General features: G+C 39.3%; 1 protein-coding gene across 1 annotated transcript in view; it reads left to right on the plus strand.

Annotated features, from left to right (window-relative positions):
• Window positions 1–1,674: 1,674 nt before the first annotated feature.
• LOC101161991 (calcineurin subunit B type 1) overlaps window positions 1,675–19,223 on the plus strand; it is a 28,361-nt gene continuing 10,812 nt past the window's right edge. The window contains exons 1-2 of the mRNA XM_023963754.2: window positions 1,675–1,990; window positions 16,540–16,579. Of these exons, the coding sequence (XP_023819522.1) occupies window positions 1,988–1,990; window positions 16,540–16,579 (43 nt within the window). The 5' untranslated portion in view covers window positions 1,675–1,987. The remainder of the gene's footprint in view (window positions 1,991–16,539; window positions 16,580–19,223) is intronic.

Below are 19,223 nucleotides of genomic sequence, written 5' to 3' on the forward strand. Positions count from 1 at the left end.
GAATTTTCCATTTGATTTGATCTTTTTTTGAATATTTTGTGGGGAACTCAGCGATTACAATTATAATATGAAAAAAGAATTACACAGTGGATACACACAATTAATAGTCAAATGGGATTCATTGTATTTCAGGAAACAGTACAAAAAAACAAACAAAGACCCATCTTAAATTCAAGGGAAACATCTGGATTATTCAGAAAACATTTGGACACATATTTCCTGAACTGGAGAAACAGAGGATGAAATGTGTAGAAGGTTTGTGTTTCATTACCTCTGGAGACAAAAAAACAAAAACACCACAGTGTTTCAGAAAAAGAACAACAGAGCAATAGTAAGACACGGCGGTGGTATAATAATGATGTGGGCTACTTTTTCATATTGATAGAACCAAAAAATAAAGGTCAGTGGGAAATGTCAGAATAAAGCCTTAGTCCCATGCACCTGTATGGGGGGGTTGACCCGTACAGGGTTGGGGAAAGGGATAGCTGCATCTTAAAGCGCCTATACCATGCTATTCTTAAGCCTTTTATAGTAAACACTAATTATGTATTTGATAATATATTACCTTTGGCACACAAAAGAATGACTTTTTTTAACTAAATAAGAGTTATTTTCCTGAGTTCTTTTCCAAACCGGAAGTAAGACGACTTACATCTTGAGACACCGCCTTTCACTCCTTGTGGGTGCTGCACATTTCATGACATCAACCTTGAGTCGGCATCGGCTGTGTCTCGCCCACGAAAACAAACAACATCCAAACTTTTGGAAAGATGGATGTGCATGTTGAACATATGAAAGGAAAGCATGTTTCCCCTATCTCTGTGGAGAAAGTGTGGGTGTGTGTGTTAGCCTGGGGGCAGTGCTGGCAGTGCAGACTCTTCCTGAAAGGAGCTGTTCTCACTGGTCTACGTCACAATGTGACAACCTGCTTCTTTTTGTGGGTTGGGAGGGGCTGGTGCTCAGAGAGCAGGTTTTTAGAGGAATACTCCACTAAACGGATGGAGTTTCTGTTCGCGAGGAACGAACATCTTAAAAAAATGGCTAAATGCTCATTTTATTGGGGGGAAAGCAAGTAAGTTAAGTATAAAACATGTTTATCAGATTAACGGTATTAAGTTTAGGATTAATTACCATTTATGAAACTAGAGTTTGCAAATGATATCTAAGATAATTGGTAAGTGTTGAAAAACGTTTTAGAACATAACAACCTGGGGTGTATGAGCCTAAAATTGTTGTATAGAAGTTTAAAGCCACACTTCGATCATCTTTTAATCTATTGTAAAAGTGTTTTTAGTGGTCATTTAATTATACTTATAGGCCAAAATAAAATAAAAAGGTGTGATTTTCTATGAAATTGTTTTTGGTTCTCAGAATTACATACAGCTACGAAGGCTCCAACATATATATATACATATATATATATATATATATATATATATATATATATATATATATATATATATTGAAAAAAAATAATATATATATATATATATATATATATATATATATATATATATATATATATATTGAAAAAAATCGTATTTCCTTTTTTTCTTCTTCATGAAGGCTCCAATATTTACAAACCTGCAGGATGGCTTTTTCATCAGCAGGGGGAGCCCGCGCACAGACCTGCTCTCACTTTATATATATATAAATAAGCGCTGAGGTTCCCGTATGTACAGTAGTGCTGCACCTCCCCCCCACCCGCGCGCGCCGCCTGCTTGTCAAACTGAACCTCCTCCTCCGCTCACTGCCCCCCTCCCTCTCAGCGGGTCTCGCTCCCTTCACCACTGCAGTGAAAGCCTCGGCAGCAGCGGAGAGACTCTGAAGCTCGTTTCAACGCCAGGAGCGGACCGCGAGGAGCCACGACAGACATTTTTTTTTTCTTTTGCCCCTCGTCGTCCTCGACGCAGCTCGGGCGGCCTGCTGCTCCCCAACCACCTCCACTTCGTTTACACCGCCTGGATTTCACCATCCGACCTGCACCATGGTAAGCACCGACGGCTCCTGTCTTCAGCCTTCCGCGGAGGAGGTGGGCCGAGGCCCGCGTCGAGAGAAGTGGCACGCGAGGAGGAAGCCCTTTTTCTCCCCGCGTGCGTGCACACGAGGGCGCGCGCGGGGGCAGGCGGGCGCTCTGCGACACCCCCGGGTTTTGACACGAACCGTCCAGGCAGCCTGTGGGCCCACATAACCGTCACCCCCTCCCTCCGGGGCTGCTCCGCTGATTAGCGAGCAGGCCTGCGCAAATTAGTTTTCGTGACAAAAATACGCGCTCATCAGGCCTCGAGTGGCTCTATTTCCGGCTCTCCGCGCGGACACCAGTCGCATATCCAGCCCTTTTCAATAAACGACACCTTTGAGGAGGGGTGTTGAACTCCGTGCGGATCATGACCGCCCAAACCCGTTGGTGTTTTTTTTTAGTGAATTTTAATTTATTTTTTGCCAGTTGAACAGGAGGCTGTCACAGCAGGCCATAGCACTGCTGCACACCAACACGTAACCACGATCAGTGTGTTTGTGCTCGCTAAGCAACCATTAGCCATCATTACAATAGACACCTATGTAGTGTTAGCACTGATCTGGAGGACAGTGGTGATATTATAACACATACTTTATTTTAACATGTATTTTTACGGACTTTAATTAGGCTAGCTCACTGACTATAAGGCTAGAAGTCAAAGATTTAAAAGATAAAACCACAAGGAGGCACGATTTTAGTAACACATGACCTGCGGATAGATATATTTATTAAGAATTCGATTTTTTAGTGAATATATGACACCAAACACAAAAATAATTTATAAGTTGTAGTTACAACATTACTATGAAAACATATTCATTTTTTAATTAAATTTAGCTTTGTTTTCTTTTTCCTAACTGCATAACGTAGGTGAGCTGTTTAAAAAAATATATGTTTATTGCCCATAATGCATCATTCTTACTTTATGTAGTTACAGCCTGTTTGTGTCTCTGAGGGTAAACACCTCCACTGTCGATGGGTTGGAGTTCCTGATGCGTTCAGAGCTAAGCGGTCATTCAGGCTTACCTGCAGAAGTGTTCAAACTACTGATTTTAATTAAATACCGCATTAATTACAGAGAAATAATCACAAAAGACAGAAAGTTGACAAGAAAAGTTAAGTGATCAGCAGATTTCTCGATCAGCATCGCACATTATTGGTGAAGACTGATTTAAATACAAACATTTAATTTATTTTGAAACCTTGCCTTAGTGTAAACTATGAAATCTGTCTCCAGCAGCGTGCAGATTTTCCCTCTCAAGTTTGGTTAAAAATAGCCACCATTGTGGCTAACATGTGCTGTAATTCCAGGTGACTCCTGTTTAGCATTTAAGCCCAAGTCAAAGCCTGACGGGGTGTCCGGGGTAAATAATTCCCCACAGTCACAAAACAAATGTCGTTGACGTATAAACAGAATCTATGTTTACTAAGATTGATCATGTCTTTAACTTTATTGGCTTTTTTAAGAATTTTCATACAATCTTTTTTATGTTTCAACATTTTTCCATTCTATCCTCCAAATCTTTTATTCAGCGATCGACTTATAAATTCACAACAGCACTAAACGATAAAACATACTTTTGTTTCAATCAAATCAACCTTAAATTGATTGGTTTGATTTGGATAGTTAATTCTATTTATCACTTCCTGTCTGTTTTATCGTCCAATATCTATTTTTTATTGTTTTGACCTTTACCTTCTAAAGCTTGCATATATTATCCATTTGGCCTTTTAACGGCGCTAGCGACACATAAATGGCACGCTCATTGACGTACCGTAAATTTTTTTATCGTTTACGTGATCAACATGAATCAGCTGATTCTGACATGGAGAAAAGTGGCTCTGCCCGATGTCCAACACATTACTAATGTAAAGTGTTGGATATTGGTGCAGAGCCACTTTTCTCTGCGTCAAAATCTGCTGGATTACATTAATTGCGTAAATTGTTAGTTATTTAGAAGAAAGAATGGAAACACTGGAACCAAAGCTCCGGTGTGAACGGGCTAAGTGGCTGCGTGAAAGGAGGGCTGTGATTGGTCAGACCCTTTACTTAACAGTTTCAGCAGATTTGACCAAACCTGTCGGGACCTTGCAGGCCCAGATCCATTCAAAGTCTTTACATATATCCCAATGTCCTCCACAGCGTTGACTCTTTTTCTTATCAAACGCGGATCTAATCCTTAATCCAGTTTAGATTTAGTAGAAACATGTTCAAAAATGACAAGTTTGCTTTTTAAGTAGACGGCTGTTTGACATAAAAAGGTGTTTGTTTCACTCTTAAAACAGATTTAGTCCAGTGATGGTGATCTCTTACTCTTTGCTTGGCGTAAGAACCAAATGTGGTGTGAGCGGCTCACAGCAAGAGGCAGCATGCTGACCCGGATTGCTCTGCAACCATATGTTTCATTAATATCTCACGAGGCGGGGCCTGAAGTCTGCCTCTCTTAGAACAGAAGAACTTCTCTCTTTATGCTTTAGTTCCTGAGAACAAAAGCATGAATTGTTTATTTTTTGTCAGTTTGTACAGCGATTTGTTTATTTTTTTGTGTAGTGTGGGTGTAGAGGCCACGCTGATGTTTAGTGTCTTTAAACGTCAAAAAAAGGGATGCAGAATATTGTGACCTTTCTGATCATTAAATAGTACAGAAATCATTCAATATCGGTATAGAACAGGGAAACATCTGTACTAAATATTTAAACTTGTGTTTCAAACTTTGAGTAGTTTGTATTTATTGCGTCTGTGGTCAAATGTCTTTTTTAAATACAAGTATTTAATTATTGTCTTTCCAGTACATATTACATGTAAATTAATATTCTTAAGGTGACGCATCAAAAATGAGACTTAAAATGGTTAAAATAAAACAAATGTATTGTTGTCTGGCAAACTAGTCTTTAATTTGTTGCGGTCTAAGTTAAAAATCAATTTAGACAACAGAACCTCAACGTTGATTCGGATTATTGGAGAAAACGAAAACAAAGACAAACTCATTTATGAGAAATCCAAGCCTGCAGCCAATTTTTGAATCATAAGAAAAACATGAAGTGGTCCAAATGTAGATCAAGAAACACAAGCAGAGTATTTCTGAAACCTCTTATTATGTCTGTTACTGTAGAAATCTTGAATCGAATCTCCAGAGGGGTTTTCTGTTTTATGAAGAGCCCTGAAAGATAGGTTATCATTTAAGCTAAGCTATTTAAAAGCAGGTTTTTTAAAGTTGTGTGTGAAAACTGAGCTGTTGGCGTACGAAGGACGACTGACCTTGTGTTGAATGATGTCATCTCACAAATGAGGCAAAAGCAAACCGTTACCTAATGAGGTTTTATTTTAATATGTTGTGATCAGACAGACACTAAGGTTTTGTAGACACTGAGATGCTCCGTTCATGTGCTTTGGGAAAGTGCTACTTCACAGCTCACCTGAGCTCTGGTTTGGACCAAATACAATTGAACTCTGGTGTGGAACATTTATCAGCCTTCCTGCTCCTTTGAACCAGTTCTGGGGATTACGGCAAGACTCTAAAAAGATTCATTATGAGCTAAACCAACAAGAACTGAATCAAGGCGCGGCCATGGCCTGTGGGAACATGAGGAACTTTCAAAAATCTGTCAGGGAAACAGTAAAATCAAGGCGTCATGTGTGCAGTTTGCGCTGATCACTTCGAAAAAAAACTAGAAAGATCAAAATAACATTTAGCCAGAAATGTCCTTCGGATTTAGGACCACAAACTGAGGTCAAACAATAACTATCATTTGTTCTAGATTTTTATAGACTGATTTGAGCTCAAATGATACGAAAAGGTCTAAATCTTGGGACACATTTGTCCCTAAATGATCAGAAATCTGACTCTATCAGTGTGTGGTACTTTTCTAAAACCAACAAATGAAGTCAATGTCTCTACTATGCAGTCCTTGAGTTTTGTAAACTTTTGCTAAGTCATGCTAGACCTGTTCTTTTGTCATAAATAAAATATAAATATTTGTATTTTCCAAACTGTGTCTACATCAATGGTGGGACTTGGCATTATCCGGTTTTCAAAAAGGAGTTTAAATGTCTAGTTCTGATTTCTATTTATGCAGAAGTCTTTAGAAATCCCAGAACGTCTCAAATTTTTATAAATATTTATCTACTGTACAATTAGTTATTATTTATGTTTAATACATACCAGAAAGGAAATTGACTCTGTTAACAAAAAAAAAGTTTTGGCATCTTTTCTGCTAAATAGTGACCATGTGAACACAGTTCTTTACTTTTCAGCACTTAAAAGTTCAAGCTGAGGCCTCAGAAGTCTTTTGGTTGCAGGGAACTTGTCTGGTCAGAGGGAGGTGGGGACACACATGGTTTTTAAGCAGGCAGTGGATTGATCTGATGCTAAAGACGCCATATGCTGCCTTGCAATCAAGCACCACCCACGTGAGGATCTAGCAGTAGATGAAGTAAGAAAGATAAAAGCCAAAGCACAGCAGCAGCCTGATGTGATGATCCACATTACACTTTCAGCCGGCCCACTCAATCTGGATTTTTTTCTCCTCACGAAACATTCAATGTCCACCGTCTTCAGCTTCAACCAGAACCTCAGTTTAAATTTCTGTCAATAAAGGAATGGTTCTGTTTTTTTTCTTCCTTTGCTTTTTTGAAGCAGAATGCTGCAAAGATTTGCTAAAATTGAGAACAGATCATGTTTTCTCTGATTTAAAAAAAAATTGAATGGCACTTTATAATATTCCTTATTTTAATTCCTATTAACAGGTCTTATTTGTTAGTTAAGGTCTACACTTGCTCCACATTTATCTAGTTTTAGAAATGATCATTTAAAATTCATTTCAAGTCATTTTTATTTATATAGCCCATTATTACAACACAGTTTTCTCAACAGACTTCACGAATTGTACAAAACATAAAATCAGTCAGAAAATTTTATAGGTGAATGTTAACTAAACTAAACTAAAGTGGGCATCCCTGCCCTAAGACCCTCGGTAAGGAAAAAACCCTAAATTTCCAACTGTGGGCGGGCCTGGTTGGGCCATGTTTACAACACTTCCTGTGGACCCCCTCTTCCCCTGGGTGTCCTCCTCCTGGGCGGGGACGGCTGGCCCCTGCCGTGCTCTCCTGGACCAACCGTGGGCTGGGTGGGTGGCTGCCTGGTTGGGCTGGAGCTTGCACTCTCTGTCCCCCCCATGCCCCCCTGCTCTCCGACTTTTGGGGCCCCTGTGGCGGTCCTGCTGGCCCTGGCCTTGGTGGTGGATGTGATTGCCAGGGGGGCAGTTGTTCTCTATCTGCTACCGTGCGGGCGTTGGGGGGGGGGGGTCCTGGCTGATGCTGCAGCGGGGGTCTTGGTGTGGGGACGGCTTGGCACTCCCTTCTTTTTTCATTCCATTATCCATTTTGGAGGAACATAAACACTTACTCGAGCACAGGTGTTAGCTGATCTTTGAACAAATACAGTACTTTGCGTGATCGAATGAAATATTTCACATGTGTTGGTTTGAAGGCATAAGTATGCATGTGTGAACATTATTTGTATTGTGTACATGTTGACATGTGGACATTTCTGGAGCCAACAGGTATGTTTATAACATTTGAGTGTGTGTGTGGACAGGCCCCTCCCATATAGACTTGTATTACATCTGAACCTCACTGTAACGATTATAACCATCCAGAAACCTGTTGCTTTATGCTGCTTCATGGTTTTTACCCCCCCCCCCCCCCCCCCTCCTTCTATAATCACCCTTCTATCCCCCCTTCTAACATCCCTCTCTTTTCTTTCCTTTTCCGTCCGGTCCAACACAAAAGAGTTTCAAATATGATTTAAAATGAATAAAGTTTTTCCTTGATTACAAAAGGGGTTTATTCAGACATACCTCTGGTTTGTCAGAAGATTCATAACCCCTCTTGTTAAAGTAAAGTATGTCCAACACAAGAGGCCTTCAGCTCTCATCTGTTTGCCCAGTGTTGGACAGGACAAGTAAAAAGAAAAAGAAAAGACAAGAAACTGTGTGATGTCACCCACAGAAAATGGCTTACTTCTAGCTCCAACCAAATGAAGTCAGTTTAGTTGCTTTTTTCTTTCTTTCTTGGTGATATGGGCGCCCTTGTTGGAATCAGACTTATTCACTAAGCAGTCATTGGTCGGAATCATTATTTCTATGGCAACCGTTTCTGGCAATTAGGAGTGGAGGCCACACGGTTGTTGGTGTTCCGATCTATGGCTCAAACCCTATAAAGAATTGGATATGATTAGAATCAGTTTTTTAAATAGAAATTAATGACCATCATCTAAGTACTTAAATTAGAAACTCAGTTGATTTACATTTGTTTCTCTTTTCATCTACATGAGAACCTACGTCCAGAACGTTGTTACCTAGGAGTACGTATCTGTGCAGACGATGCACCTTGACTACTGCAGCAAGCACAGTGCAGAGCCTGTTTAGGCATATTCAGCAAAATGTCAGGGATCAAACGGAGAGGACGAACAACATCGAAGAAATGGATCAAAGGAAATGACAGAAGCTTGGGACTATTTTACACTGAGGAAAGTAGCACTGTCTGCAGCACCAAAGGCCTCTAGCATGTCAGCACAGCACATCAATGAACCGGCAAATGAAAAGACAGCTTCCTACTTGTTATACATCAAGTGATGCCATCAAGGTTTTGATGGTCGGAGCTGAAAAAAAAAAGTTCATGAAAAAACTGTAGATTATCTGATTGCTCAAAGGAAACAATCACTAAATTAACCGATTTGCAAAAATACCTTTTAAAAATACAGATTACATTAAAAATACTTAATTAAATAGGAATGTGGAACCCTTGATGAAGATATTTTTTGTTCTTTTTGAAATACCCGTATTTTCCGGACTATAAGTCGCTGCGGAGTATAAGTCGCACCCCTTGCCACACTATGAAAAAAAGGGTGACTTATAGTCCGGAAAATACAGTACATTCTTTTTATATATTTATTTAGAACTGTTAGATGTTTAAAACTGTTGCTAAAAGCTGAAGGACACGTCTGCAGGTGTAATTTTCACAGGAGTTTGCAGACATGTGAAGGCATCACAGATGAATTTCTCTTTGAAGATGGCGTCTGATAAGGGGAGAGTCTGCAGTAGTTTTCTTCATTTACATGATAGCTAATCCAGAAACGTATCACGTGATTCTGATGCTGAGAAAAGTGGTTTTTCATGTCGGCCCTGCACCTTATCAGCGCAAAGGTGCTTTTTTCCTGCTTCACTCGTGTGAAAAAAATGGAAAAGTTATGTTAGTCGAAAGACTGTCAACACTGAAAGCTAAAGCTGCAGCGTTAAAGGGCTAAGAAACCAGTTGATGCTACTGTTCCACAAGGAGAAAAGCCAGCAGAGAATTTTCCTCCACCTAGTGGTAAGGACGTCACCCAGACGCTTTCTTAGCAAGCTGTTATAGGCATCTCCAATGAGTAAATGCCAGGGGACCACACCTACGCTTCATCCTTAGGGCTGGTTTAAAAACATAAGGAACTGGAGCATGGTTAGCCAACCAGGTAATCCACAGGGGGGACTGTTATGCAAAGGAGTCCTTTTCTGTGAACTTAAAGCCTTCCTCTAAAAGTGGGAAAAGGGGACTAAGAGCGTTTTATCTGAACGCAGACAAGATGATTTCCATCAAATTGATGGAAGGAAGAAACGCGTAAAAATGGTCAAAGCTCATGTGTGACCTTTAACCTTATCCTGAAAACTTTGACTAAAACAAAAACTGGAAAAGATCTTGCACCCCACTGCCTATGCAACATACGCACATGACCTTTTTGTTTTAGCGGCTCCTGTAGAGCAGATAAATCTGCGGTCATGAATGCAGTGTAGTCCTATTTCATAGAGCTGTTGTTGGTGTTCATGACACGCAGAGGCTTTGATCTGTAGACGAGCTGGATCCTGGAACCGAAATGCCAGAGAGAAGCTGGACTTTCTTCAGGCTTCTGAGATTTTCCTCATTATTTTCACGGCTGCCCTTGACTGCTCAACCTGACACAGACGTACACACGAACATAAACGCACACTGCAGCACACTGCAGAAGCGCATTGACATGAAAACAAATATACAAGTAAAAATATTCCAAATAAGATGAAGTGAACTTTAGTGTTCACAGACACTGATGAATCTGCTTATGTTACTGCTCAAAGTTTGGCTGAAATGTATTCAAAGAGGGTTTGTCTGCAGTGTTCTGTCCCTCTGCAGGCTTTCGTGTGTTTATAATAAAACTGTTGTGCAGTAAAAAAAATTTACATCAGTGTGGAGGAAGTCGATTGGTTCATAACATAATCCTGAACCAAGAAAACAAACAAAAAAGGGCCACAAATAAGCTGCTAAGAGCTAAGAGAAAGGTCATCTCTTTTTATTTGCGCATTTAAATATGATTGACACTACAACTCATTTATAGCTGGACAATCCAAAAATGTTATTGTATTAAAACTGAACAATAAAAATGTAATTAACATTTTTACCAAACCAAACTTTATTAGTAAAGTTCACATTTTGCTTACCCCCCCCCCACACACACACACAGACACACACACTCACAGAGTGTATACATTGGTGACTCCCCATTTTCTAGTTCTCAGTGTTTACCATCACTACAAGTGTTCTTCCAGTGTTCATGAACAAGCTGCCAAGTTCATGGTCGCCTTTCGTAAGACGGATGAATCACACTGTGGTGTGAAAAAGTATTGGCCCATTTCTTCATCCTTTTTCTTTTTTGTCTTTTTTTGTCTCATCTTTGTCACACTTTCATTTTTTAGATCATCCAGTCATGTAAATATTAATGATATATAACTTAAGGATTTTAAGTAAACGTCTTGAAAAAGCTGGGTTTGTTGCTCATTTTACTGTTGTAAACCAAATTAATTAAAAGTGTGGACAACTCAGAACTTTTTTTTTTACTGTGTTGATATACTAATAGATTTCCATGATTATGTTCAACTTTATAATATTCTAACAATAAAATCATAAAACTGAAGAAAAAGAGCTTATGCCGAAAATAAGACACTGAGCGGGCCACAAGCCCCCTGCGCCATTCCGATGTATCCACTTGCAGACAAATGGATCCATTGATGTCTTTGTTTTCCTCGTCTGAAATGGCATCTGGTTTAAAACTGTATGGCTGGATAGCTCCAACATTGCTTGTCCTTTTCGTTGCACCAGTAATAGTGGGTGGGGTGTGTGGGGGCTGTAAGCTAGTAGGAGAGCATGTAAACAGAGAGAGCTATCAGCAACATGGAGGGGGAGGGGGGCCGGGGTTGCTCCATCGCAACATTTATGCCCACAACTCAGAGGTGAATCTCTAATGAACTACTGCCACTCTGCAGAAACTATGTCCTAGAAAACGACAGGTTAGTTAAAACATTTCTGGGATGGAATTTTAAAATATTGCTTTCAGTTTAGTTTTTACTTGAATTCCAGGTAAATTTGATTAAATGCTGCAGTTTCCAGTACGTTCCTCTCTTTTGGTCATTTCTAGTCTCCAGTCGGGGTTTCTGCCATCCTCAGTCTTTCATGGTTCCAATCCCTCATGTCTATTGTCAGACTCGTTTTTGGGTCAATCTCTAAAGCTGGACTTCGTTATACAAAATGTGTTGCAATAGTCTAATTGATTGTGAGCAAGGCATACGTAATTGCAGTGTCCCTCCCTTTCTGCCTTCATTTTTCCTGTAGATGTAAAATGTTCTCTTTTTTTTTGTTTTTTGGCCAAAAGGGTCGAGTCAACTTGCAGCTAATAAGGTGGTTTATTGCAGAAGGAAGTGGCAGGAGTTACTTCTGACTTCATAATAACCACTGAAGGGACATACAGCTTTAGTTCATAAACCTCTAATCCTCACCCCAAATCTGCTTTTCCTTAAGTCCGTTTACCTGCAGGGACCCGGGAGCTAATGCTGAACGGAGGCAAGGGGGGGGGTCTTTCTTTAAAAGGGTCTTTGTAGACGTTTCAAACATTTCATGACTCCTGGTGCTTCTATTTCAGTTTTTTTAAACTTGAATTGATTTAATTTGATGTGGATAATTTAAACTGCTAGCTTTGTTTGTTTTTGTATTTAGTGGCAATTTTCACTCATTTGTGTGGGTCTGTCGCTGCCAAATTCCTGAATTAACTCAATTTGGATTCACGGGTTTCAACCGACTTGATTTGATTAAATGTTTATTTTGTTTTAAGAAAATAATTTTATAACAATTTTATTTGTTATATATGTTGTGACATAATTCATTTTAAACAAGATAAAGTGGAAGTTTCTTTTCTCTTAAACATTAATTCCTATTCTAAATCAGAAAACTGTTTTTACCTCAAAATACAATAAATTGCATTTAAAATGTTTATCCACAGATATAAATCAATATTTCATCTTTAAAAGAATTATTTCTGATCAGTAAAATGTTGAGTTTTTTTCTGTTACTGATTTTAAGCACTGCCTTAATCTTTAAACTCTTTGTTTTGCTTTGGTTGTGAGTCAATGTCACACTTGTAATTGAATATATATATTTTAGATGTATAATAATTTTTTTTTTTTTAATGACCTTACAGCTTTTTGTTTTTCAAACCATCATGGTACTCGTCAAACTGGTGTTCGGGTACATGAACCTCTATGAAATGATCCAAAATACAAACCATAATTATTTAATTTTACTACCTTCATGACAGACAATTGACAGATCTTATTTGTTTGTATGTTTTTTTCAAAATAACAACTGAACATAAACATTACAAAAATGGGAGTGCATCAAGTTAAAAAAGTTGCAGTTCAGTAGTTTTGTGTAACCCGATGGAGCTTTGTGTATTTTTAACTTGGTGAGTCTCTGAGACTGTGTAGCTCAGTGAATCTCTTTAAAAGTGTGGCTTTGTTTTGTGTTTCTCTCTATGTGTTGTAACTTGTTGTAACTTTACATTGTAGTTTTGTGTAGCTTTTGTGTAGTTTGGTATGGCTTTGTGTAGTTATGTGTTAGTCTTTAGAACTCTATTTATCTTTGTGTAGTTTGTGTAGCCCTGTTCAGTGTAGCTCTTTTTAACTTTGTTGCACTGGTTACTCGGTGTGGCGTTGTGTAGCTCCCTTTTTAGCTCTGTGGAGTTCTGTGGAGTTTTGTGTAGCTCTTTTTGATGTCGTTCTGTGTATCTCCTGGAACTTGGTATAGCTCTGTAAGGTTTTGTGTAGTTCTGTTCAGAGTAGTGGGTTTTTCCACCTTTGTGTTGCTCTCTGTTACTCGGAGTAGATTTGTGTAGCTCTGTGTATATCTTGGAATTTACTGTAGCTCTGTGTAGTTTTGTGTAGTTCTGATCAGTTTAGCTCTTTATAACTTTGTGTTTTGTGTAGCTTTACTTATCTTTGTAACACATGGTAGCCTGTGTAGTTTTGTGTAGCTCTTTTACTCTTTGTAACTCAATATGTACCTCTCAAACATGCTGTAGCTTTGTGTATCTCTTTTAACTGGGTGTAGCTCTGTATAGTTTTGTTGCTGTGTTTATCCTTGTAACTCGGCATATCTTTGTGTATTTTTATGTAGCTCTTTTTTAGTAGTATGCTGTAGCTTTATGTAGTTCAATGTAGTTTTGTTTAGCTCTATTTTTGTCTTTGTAACTCCTAGTTTTGTGTAGCTCTGTCTATATTTGTGTAGCTCTGTGTAGTTTTGTGTAGTTTTGTGTAGCTCTGTGTAGTCTTGTGTAGTCTTGTGTAGGTCTGTGTAGTTTTGTGTAGCTCTGTGTAGTTTTGTGTAGCTCTGTGTAGTTTTGTGTAGCTTTGTGTAGTTATGTGTAGTCTTGTGTAGGTCTGTGTAGTTTTGTGTAGCTTTGTGTAGTTTTGTGTAGCTCTGTGTAGTTTTGTGTAGCTTTGTGTAGTTTTGTGTAGCTCTGTGTAGTCTTGTGTAGATCTGTGTAGTCTTGTGTAGTCTTGTGTAGGTCTGTCTATATTTGTGTAGCTCTGTGTAGTCTTGTGTAGCTCTGTGTAGTCTTGTGTAGCTCTGTGTAGTCTTGTGTAGGTCTGTCTATATTTGTGTAGCTCTGTGTAGTCTTGTGTAGCTCTGTGTAGTCTTGTGTAGCTCTGTGTAGTCTTGTGTAGCTCTGTGTAGTCTTGTGTAGCTCTGTGTAGTCTTGTGTAGCTCTGTGTAGTCTTGTGTAGCTCTGTGTAGTCTTGTGTAGCTCTGTGAGTGTGGGAAAGGGAAGCACCATTTCTTTTGGGATCAATAAAGTCCAACATTTTCTCCATTACTGGCCTGCAAAGATGACCAGACACCTGACTCCTGTGCTGCTGGCCTTGTGCCTTGCTCATCAACCTACAGTGGAATTGAAACAATGAAATGTGCTGCAAAACCCAAGGCGCTGCTGACGGACTTTCCTCCCCTCATAGCGTGTGGAATCCCAAAGCGCTCTCCTGGCTAATCCTGTCACCTCTTTCTTCTTGCTGCTCCTAAAATACATCAACATGTGAGACGGCTCTGCTGCTGCAGAAGCATCGAGAAAAACTCAAACGTGAGCAGATCGGGACAGTTTGGGCAGCAAACCTCAACCTGTCATGAAACCATTATTGGATTTTTCTGTGGTGGAACCAGAGAAGCTCTGAAGTTCTGGCTTTCATATCATGTGCTTCGGTTTCAAAAATAGATCATCATTGAAAGATCTTTATAACTGCAGTGTGACCTTAGTTTAGTGTGTTGCGGCTTAAATGATATAAAGATTGTATTTGTGAGTCGGGATTCCAAAGTTATGAAGTAAACTTAAATTAATGAACGTTTATTTTAATTGAGTCAAATAAAAATCAGCATTTTTGCTGATGCAGAGCAGGGACGGTTGTTTCTGAAGGCGGGGAGTCATTCCTCCGAGCTCAAACGGAAGCATTCATTCCTCAATGGAGCTGCAGGATGTTTTTGATTGATTGCATTCCGTTCTGGGATGTTTCTGCTGTAGGATCCCCACCCCATCCCTGCACCAGGGACCCCCCCATGCCACCAACGTGAGGCCAAGTAGACACCGCAGTGTTGGATGAGCTGTCCGGCGTGAATGTGGGTTCTAAAGCTGAGCCAGCACTGCTGTGCAGCCTCCCAGGAGACTCCTTTCCTCTGCTGCAGTTCAGCTATTTTACAAAAAAAAAAAAGAATTATGTTGTGTTTAGGCCTGCAAAATATATCACAAATTTATTGTTATCACGATATCAAGCTGTGCAATACGTATATAGCAAAAGTTGGTGTAAAAGTCGATAAATCTTAAATGTGCTAAAACAATGTTACGGCAGCTTGAAGTATTTAACGGATCAAATAAATCCCTTAATGCATTTGACCAATCAGATGGGCCCCTTCACGTTGTTGACCAATCGGATGAAGGCCTGTTATGTTAGATGCTCGTCTCCCATGTAGACTAGTGTCATTTGGAGAGTAATTCAAGGTACCGGTATGTTGACTCTTATTTGAATGAAACTGTTGCAGTGAAATTGAAATGTTTATAGCTGTTTTGCTATTCTTTCATGTATTTCAAGTCATATCGTCATCGCGATATTGATCACTAAGATCGCAGGTTTTCTTAATATCATGCAGCCCTAGTTCTGTTCAAAGAGTTTATCATTCTGAAAGGCAAACACTTTTCATTTACACCAGTTACTTTATACATCCTCATCTGTCACGCCCACAATGATCACTAGACAGATTTTCTTTCATTCTTTGCTCCTCATCATTTAGGCATTGGTCACAGCTGCCCCTACAGGTGAATCCGGGCTGTGTGCGGGCCAAAAAAAATGGGCTACCCTGTATGTGTCCTGCACAAAATATCAAAAACATAGACCGCTCGTTGAGCCTTTGGAGGAAAAATGAAGGTGCCTCAAGCCTCAAGGGAACTGTGAGACATATCTGCGCTCCCCTTAAGATGCGGCTGCACCTCTCTACGACCCTCCACGGGTCTGGACTATCCAAAAACCTGCAGCGCCTGTACAGGCGCATGTGACTAACGCTTAAGCTAGTTTTTGATTTTCATATTGAAACACTTGTAAGAAGAGCCAAAGAATATCTCAATACGATAAAGATAAAGAAACAAGGTTTTCCCAGACAAAAGGTTCTCACACGGAAAGCAGGTCCTTCTTGTTTCTTCTAAAGACCATCTAAAGAAATTTGTACCTTCAATTGGTTTATGTGGCAAATACAAAGTTACACCAAGCATCCACAAAAAAGATCTCATGATGTTATATTTCCACAAATGGGGCAACCCCTTCAGTCATGGGATACCACTGAAGAAGTGAAATAAAATCAGTTTCTACTTTCTTTACTTTGAGAACTCCACCCGAGCTTCTCCTTAAACCCATCTTCTCTTTTCTGCCTGTGCTCAGCCTCAGTAAAAGGATTAAGTTCTTAACACGTTTTCCTGGGATTCTGACTCTTCAGGCCTGTTTGCAGTGAGACCAGATCAGACCTGATCAGATGTTATTCAATAAGTGAATCACTACTGTAATGGAGACAAAGATCTTTCTGGAAATCTCAAAAACATCTGTATTGATTCTGGGATTAATAATCTGTTTTTCTTTGTGTTTTTTAGGGAAATGAAGCGAGTTACCCCCTGGAAATGTGCTCACATTGTAAGTATTCCAACCTCATCCAAAATGTTTTTACTACTTTTTTATTTGTAGTTTTAATTTTAAAACCGGAAGTGTTTTTCATCATGAAGTTCTTGTTTCAGCAAAGGTTTCATTAAAAGGTTTGCAGAGAATTAAGGGATTTGTTGAATTTCTTTCAATTAATACTAACAATTTATTAGTATTTTATGATTTTTGTAGTTGTTTTTTCTCTTATAAAAGCACAGTCTTTTACCATATGTAGGAGAGATCCTTATCGAGATTCTTAAAGAAGTTTGTGGTCAATATTTTTTTGGATTGTTATTCTCTCTTATTTATTTATTTTGTGTTAAATTGGAGCACTCTGGACCTAATGTTTGGTTCTTGTTTTTTTCTTAATTTTTGAGATTGAAAAAAATCCCTCTTGGTGGTCTAAAAGTAAAGGTTGGAAGTTTGTTATATTAGGAGAACTTCTTAAAGCCACTTTTTTTTTGATCTTTTACTTGTAAAATGTTGTAAAATTAATTAAAAATACCTTGAAATAAGGCTTTTCACAACAATTATTAGGTTTGATTAAAAATAGATGAATTCGATTATTAATTAGAGGTCATGACTAATTAATCACACACAAAATAATTTTTTAATTTATTGTTAAAGCTACCCCACAGAAGTGTTAAATGATAAGTTGGTTAATGAAACTAAAATCAGAAAACCTAGATCTGTTTATTAAATTAGTTTATTTTTAAATGTGTTACAAATGTTTTGGATCCGGACTCAAAATTAAAAGACTGAGAATCAGATCAAATAAATAAATAAATAAATAAAACTTTCAAAATGTTTAATTTTACAGGGGGAAAAAATCCATTATTTCAGAAAAATTGTCAAAACTTTATTTGTTTTCAGGTGAAAATAAAGCTAAGCTAAATGCTAAAATGGTTCAAAAAGCAGTAGGAAAGCTCCAAAGAACTCAAACATCACCAAAAAAATCACCTTAAATCTTACTTTTGTACTGTAAATATGCTTATTATGATATACTGATCTAGGTGAGAAAGGTAATGGCTAAAATGAAAAGAAAAATGTATGGTGACCTAAAAAAAAACACAAAAAAGTACTCTTTCCTGCAGAGGCATCAATAAAATGAGTGGGAAATGTCCAAAATACAGATAAAAAAAGCCAGTAGGACAGCAGCTATGCACCTTCAGCTTGCTTGGATCCAATGCTCCATCGTGGAGGACCTTGGGCTGCCTGGCTCTCCATGCATCACTCCCACTGAGGAAAGCCCACATGATGTGTGGACAAGCGTGAACTCGTCAGACTCGCTGATGCTTACTCACTGCTCTTTGTTCCACTTACTTCTTTAAAATGCTCACCAATCTGTGGAGTTCCCGCCCAGCGTCTCGTGATCTACGGTAGTCTGTTTGTTTGATCTTTTTTTTTCTTCCCATCACCTCCTGTGTCTCTGATTGTTTGACCAACAGAGCAGCTGCTCACTGACCCTGAAGAAATCGGTCCGTTTGGTTCGATTGTGAAACACGTTTCGGCGTCGAATCCTTCATCATCAGGGTTTGATCGGGAAAACGCGTTGTCCTACATCCAAACACACGTGTGTGCCCTTTTGGAGAACACACTTACTGTTGACGAGCGTGCCCGCTCTGTTTGGACACCCCCAACCCCCTGGAACTCGCCGCAAGGCCGAAACCTTTGCTGCTCCGTCCGAGGCCGCCCAGAATAAACAGCACTGGAGTTCCTTGTTGCTAGGGATTTCCCTGAGGGCGGGAGCCAGAGCCTCTGCTGGTGGGGGTGAGCTGGGGGTTTTCTGATGACTGCAGAGCTATAAATGTGCCGCCCTGCTTTTGTCCTCAGTCGGTTCAGGATCACGGCAGAGTAATCAGCCTAATGCACGGAGTGCAGGAGCTGCCCTCTGTGCCCCAATGCTGGCTGCAAACCCAGAGCTGAGCATCAGATGAGATGACTGTGGATGGCTGCCTCTCATTTCAAAGACTTTACTGTGCATTCAGTGGTTGTACATTGTGTACATAGAGCCCGAAAACGTTCAAATGTGCTTAGCTACACATGATTGCGAAACTTTTGAATGTGGAAGTCTGAAATGCGCTTATACACGTTTGCATAGATCACTTTTCTTTTTTATTTTGAAATGATTTGATAATGGTAACGATAGATGTGATTGACAACTATCCTCAGGAAGAAGGATCAGGTTGGATTGTGATCCATGGTGAAGTCGATAAACCGTTACCTTCTTAGTTTAAAGTAAATTCCAGTAAGTCTTTTGAAATATGTTTCACACAGAAAAAAAACATGACTTTCGTAGTTTACCAACAAAATGTGCTCACTAACTGAAGATCAAGACATTTAAACATTTTTCAAAACTGCATTTTAGCTAAATAAATAGCCATTTATAATTATATCAGTGTATTAATAATAATCATAATGAATTAGATTTACCTGTGCTTTTGCGGGCGCTCTAAGCGCTTACATTGTGTCCATCATTCATGACAGAGGCGTGGCTGTCAGTTTGCGCCTACGGCCTACTAGTCCCATCACCGAGACATTCATGCACATTCACACACCAGTGGAGCAACACTGGAGGCAGGGAGGGTGAAGCATCTGTCCCAAGGACGGTGGACTGGGGGAAAGCTGGGATCAAACC

The sequence above is a fragment of the Oryzias latipes genome, chromosome 15, assembly GCF_053564925.1.
Source record: "Oryzias latipes strain Hd-rR chromosome 15, Olatipes_Hd-rR_3.1".
NCBI lineage: Eukaryota > Metazoa > Chordata > Actinopteri > Beloniformes > Adrianichthyidae > Oryzias > Oryzias latipes.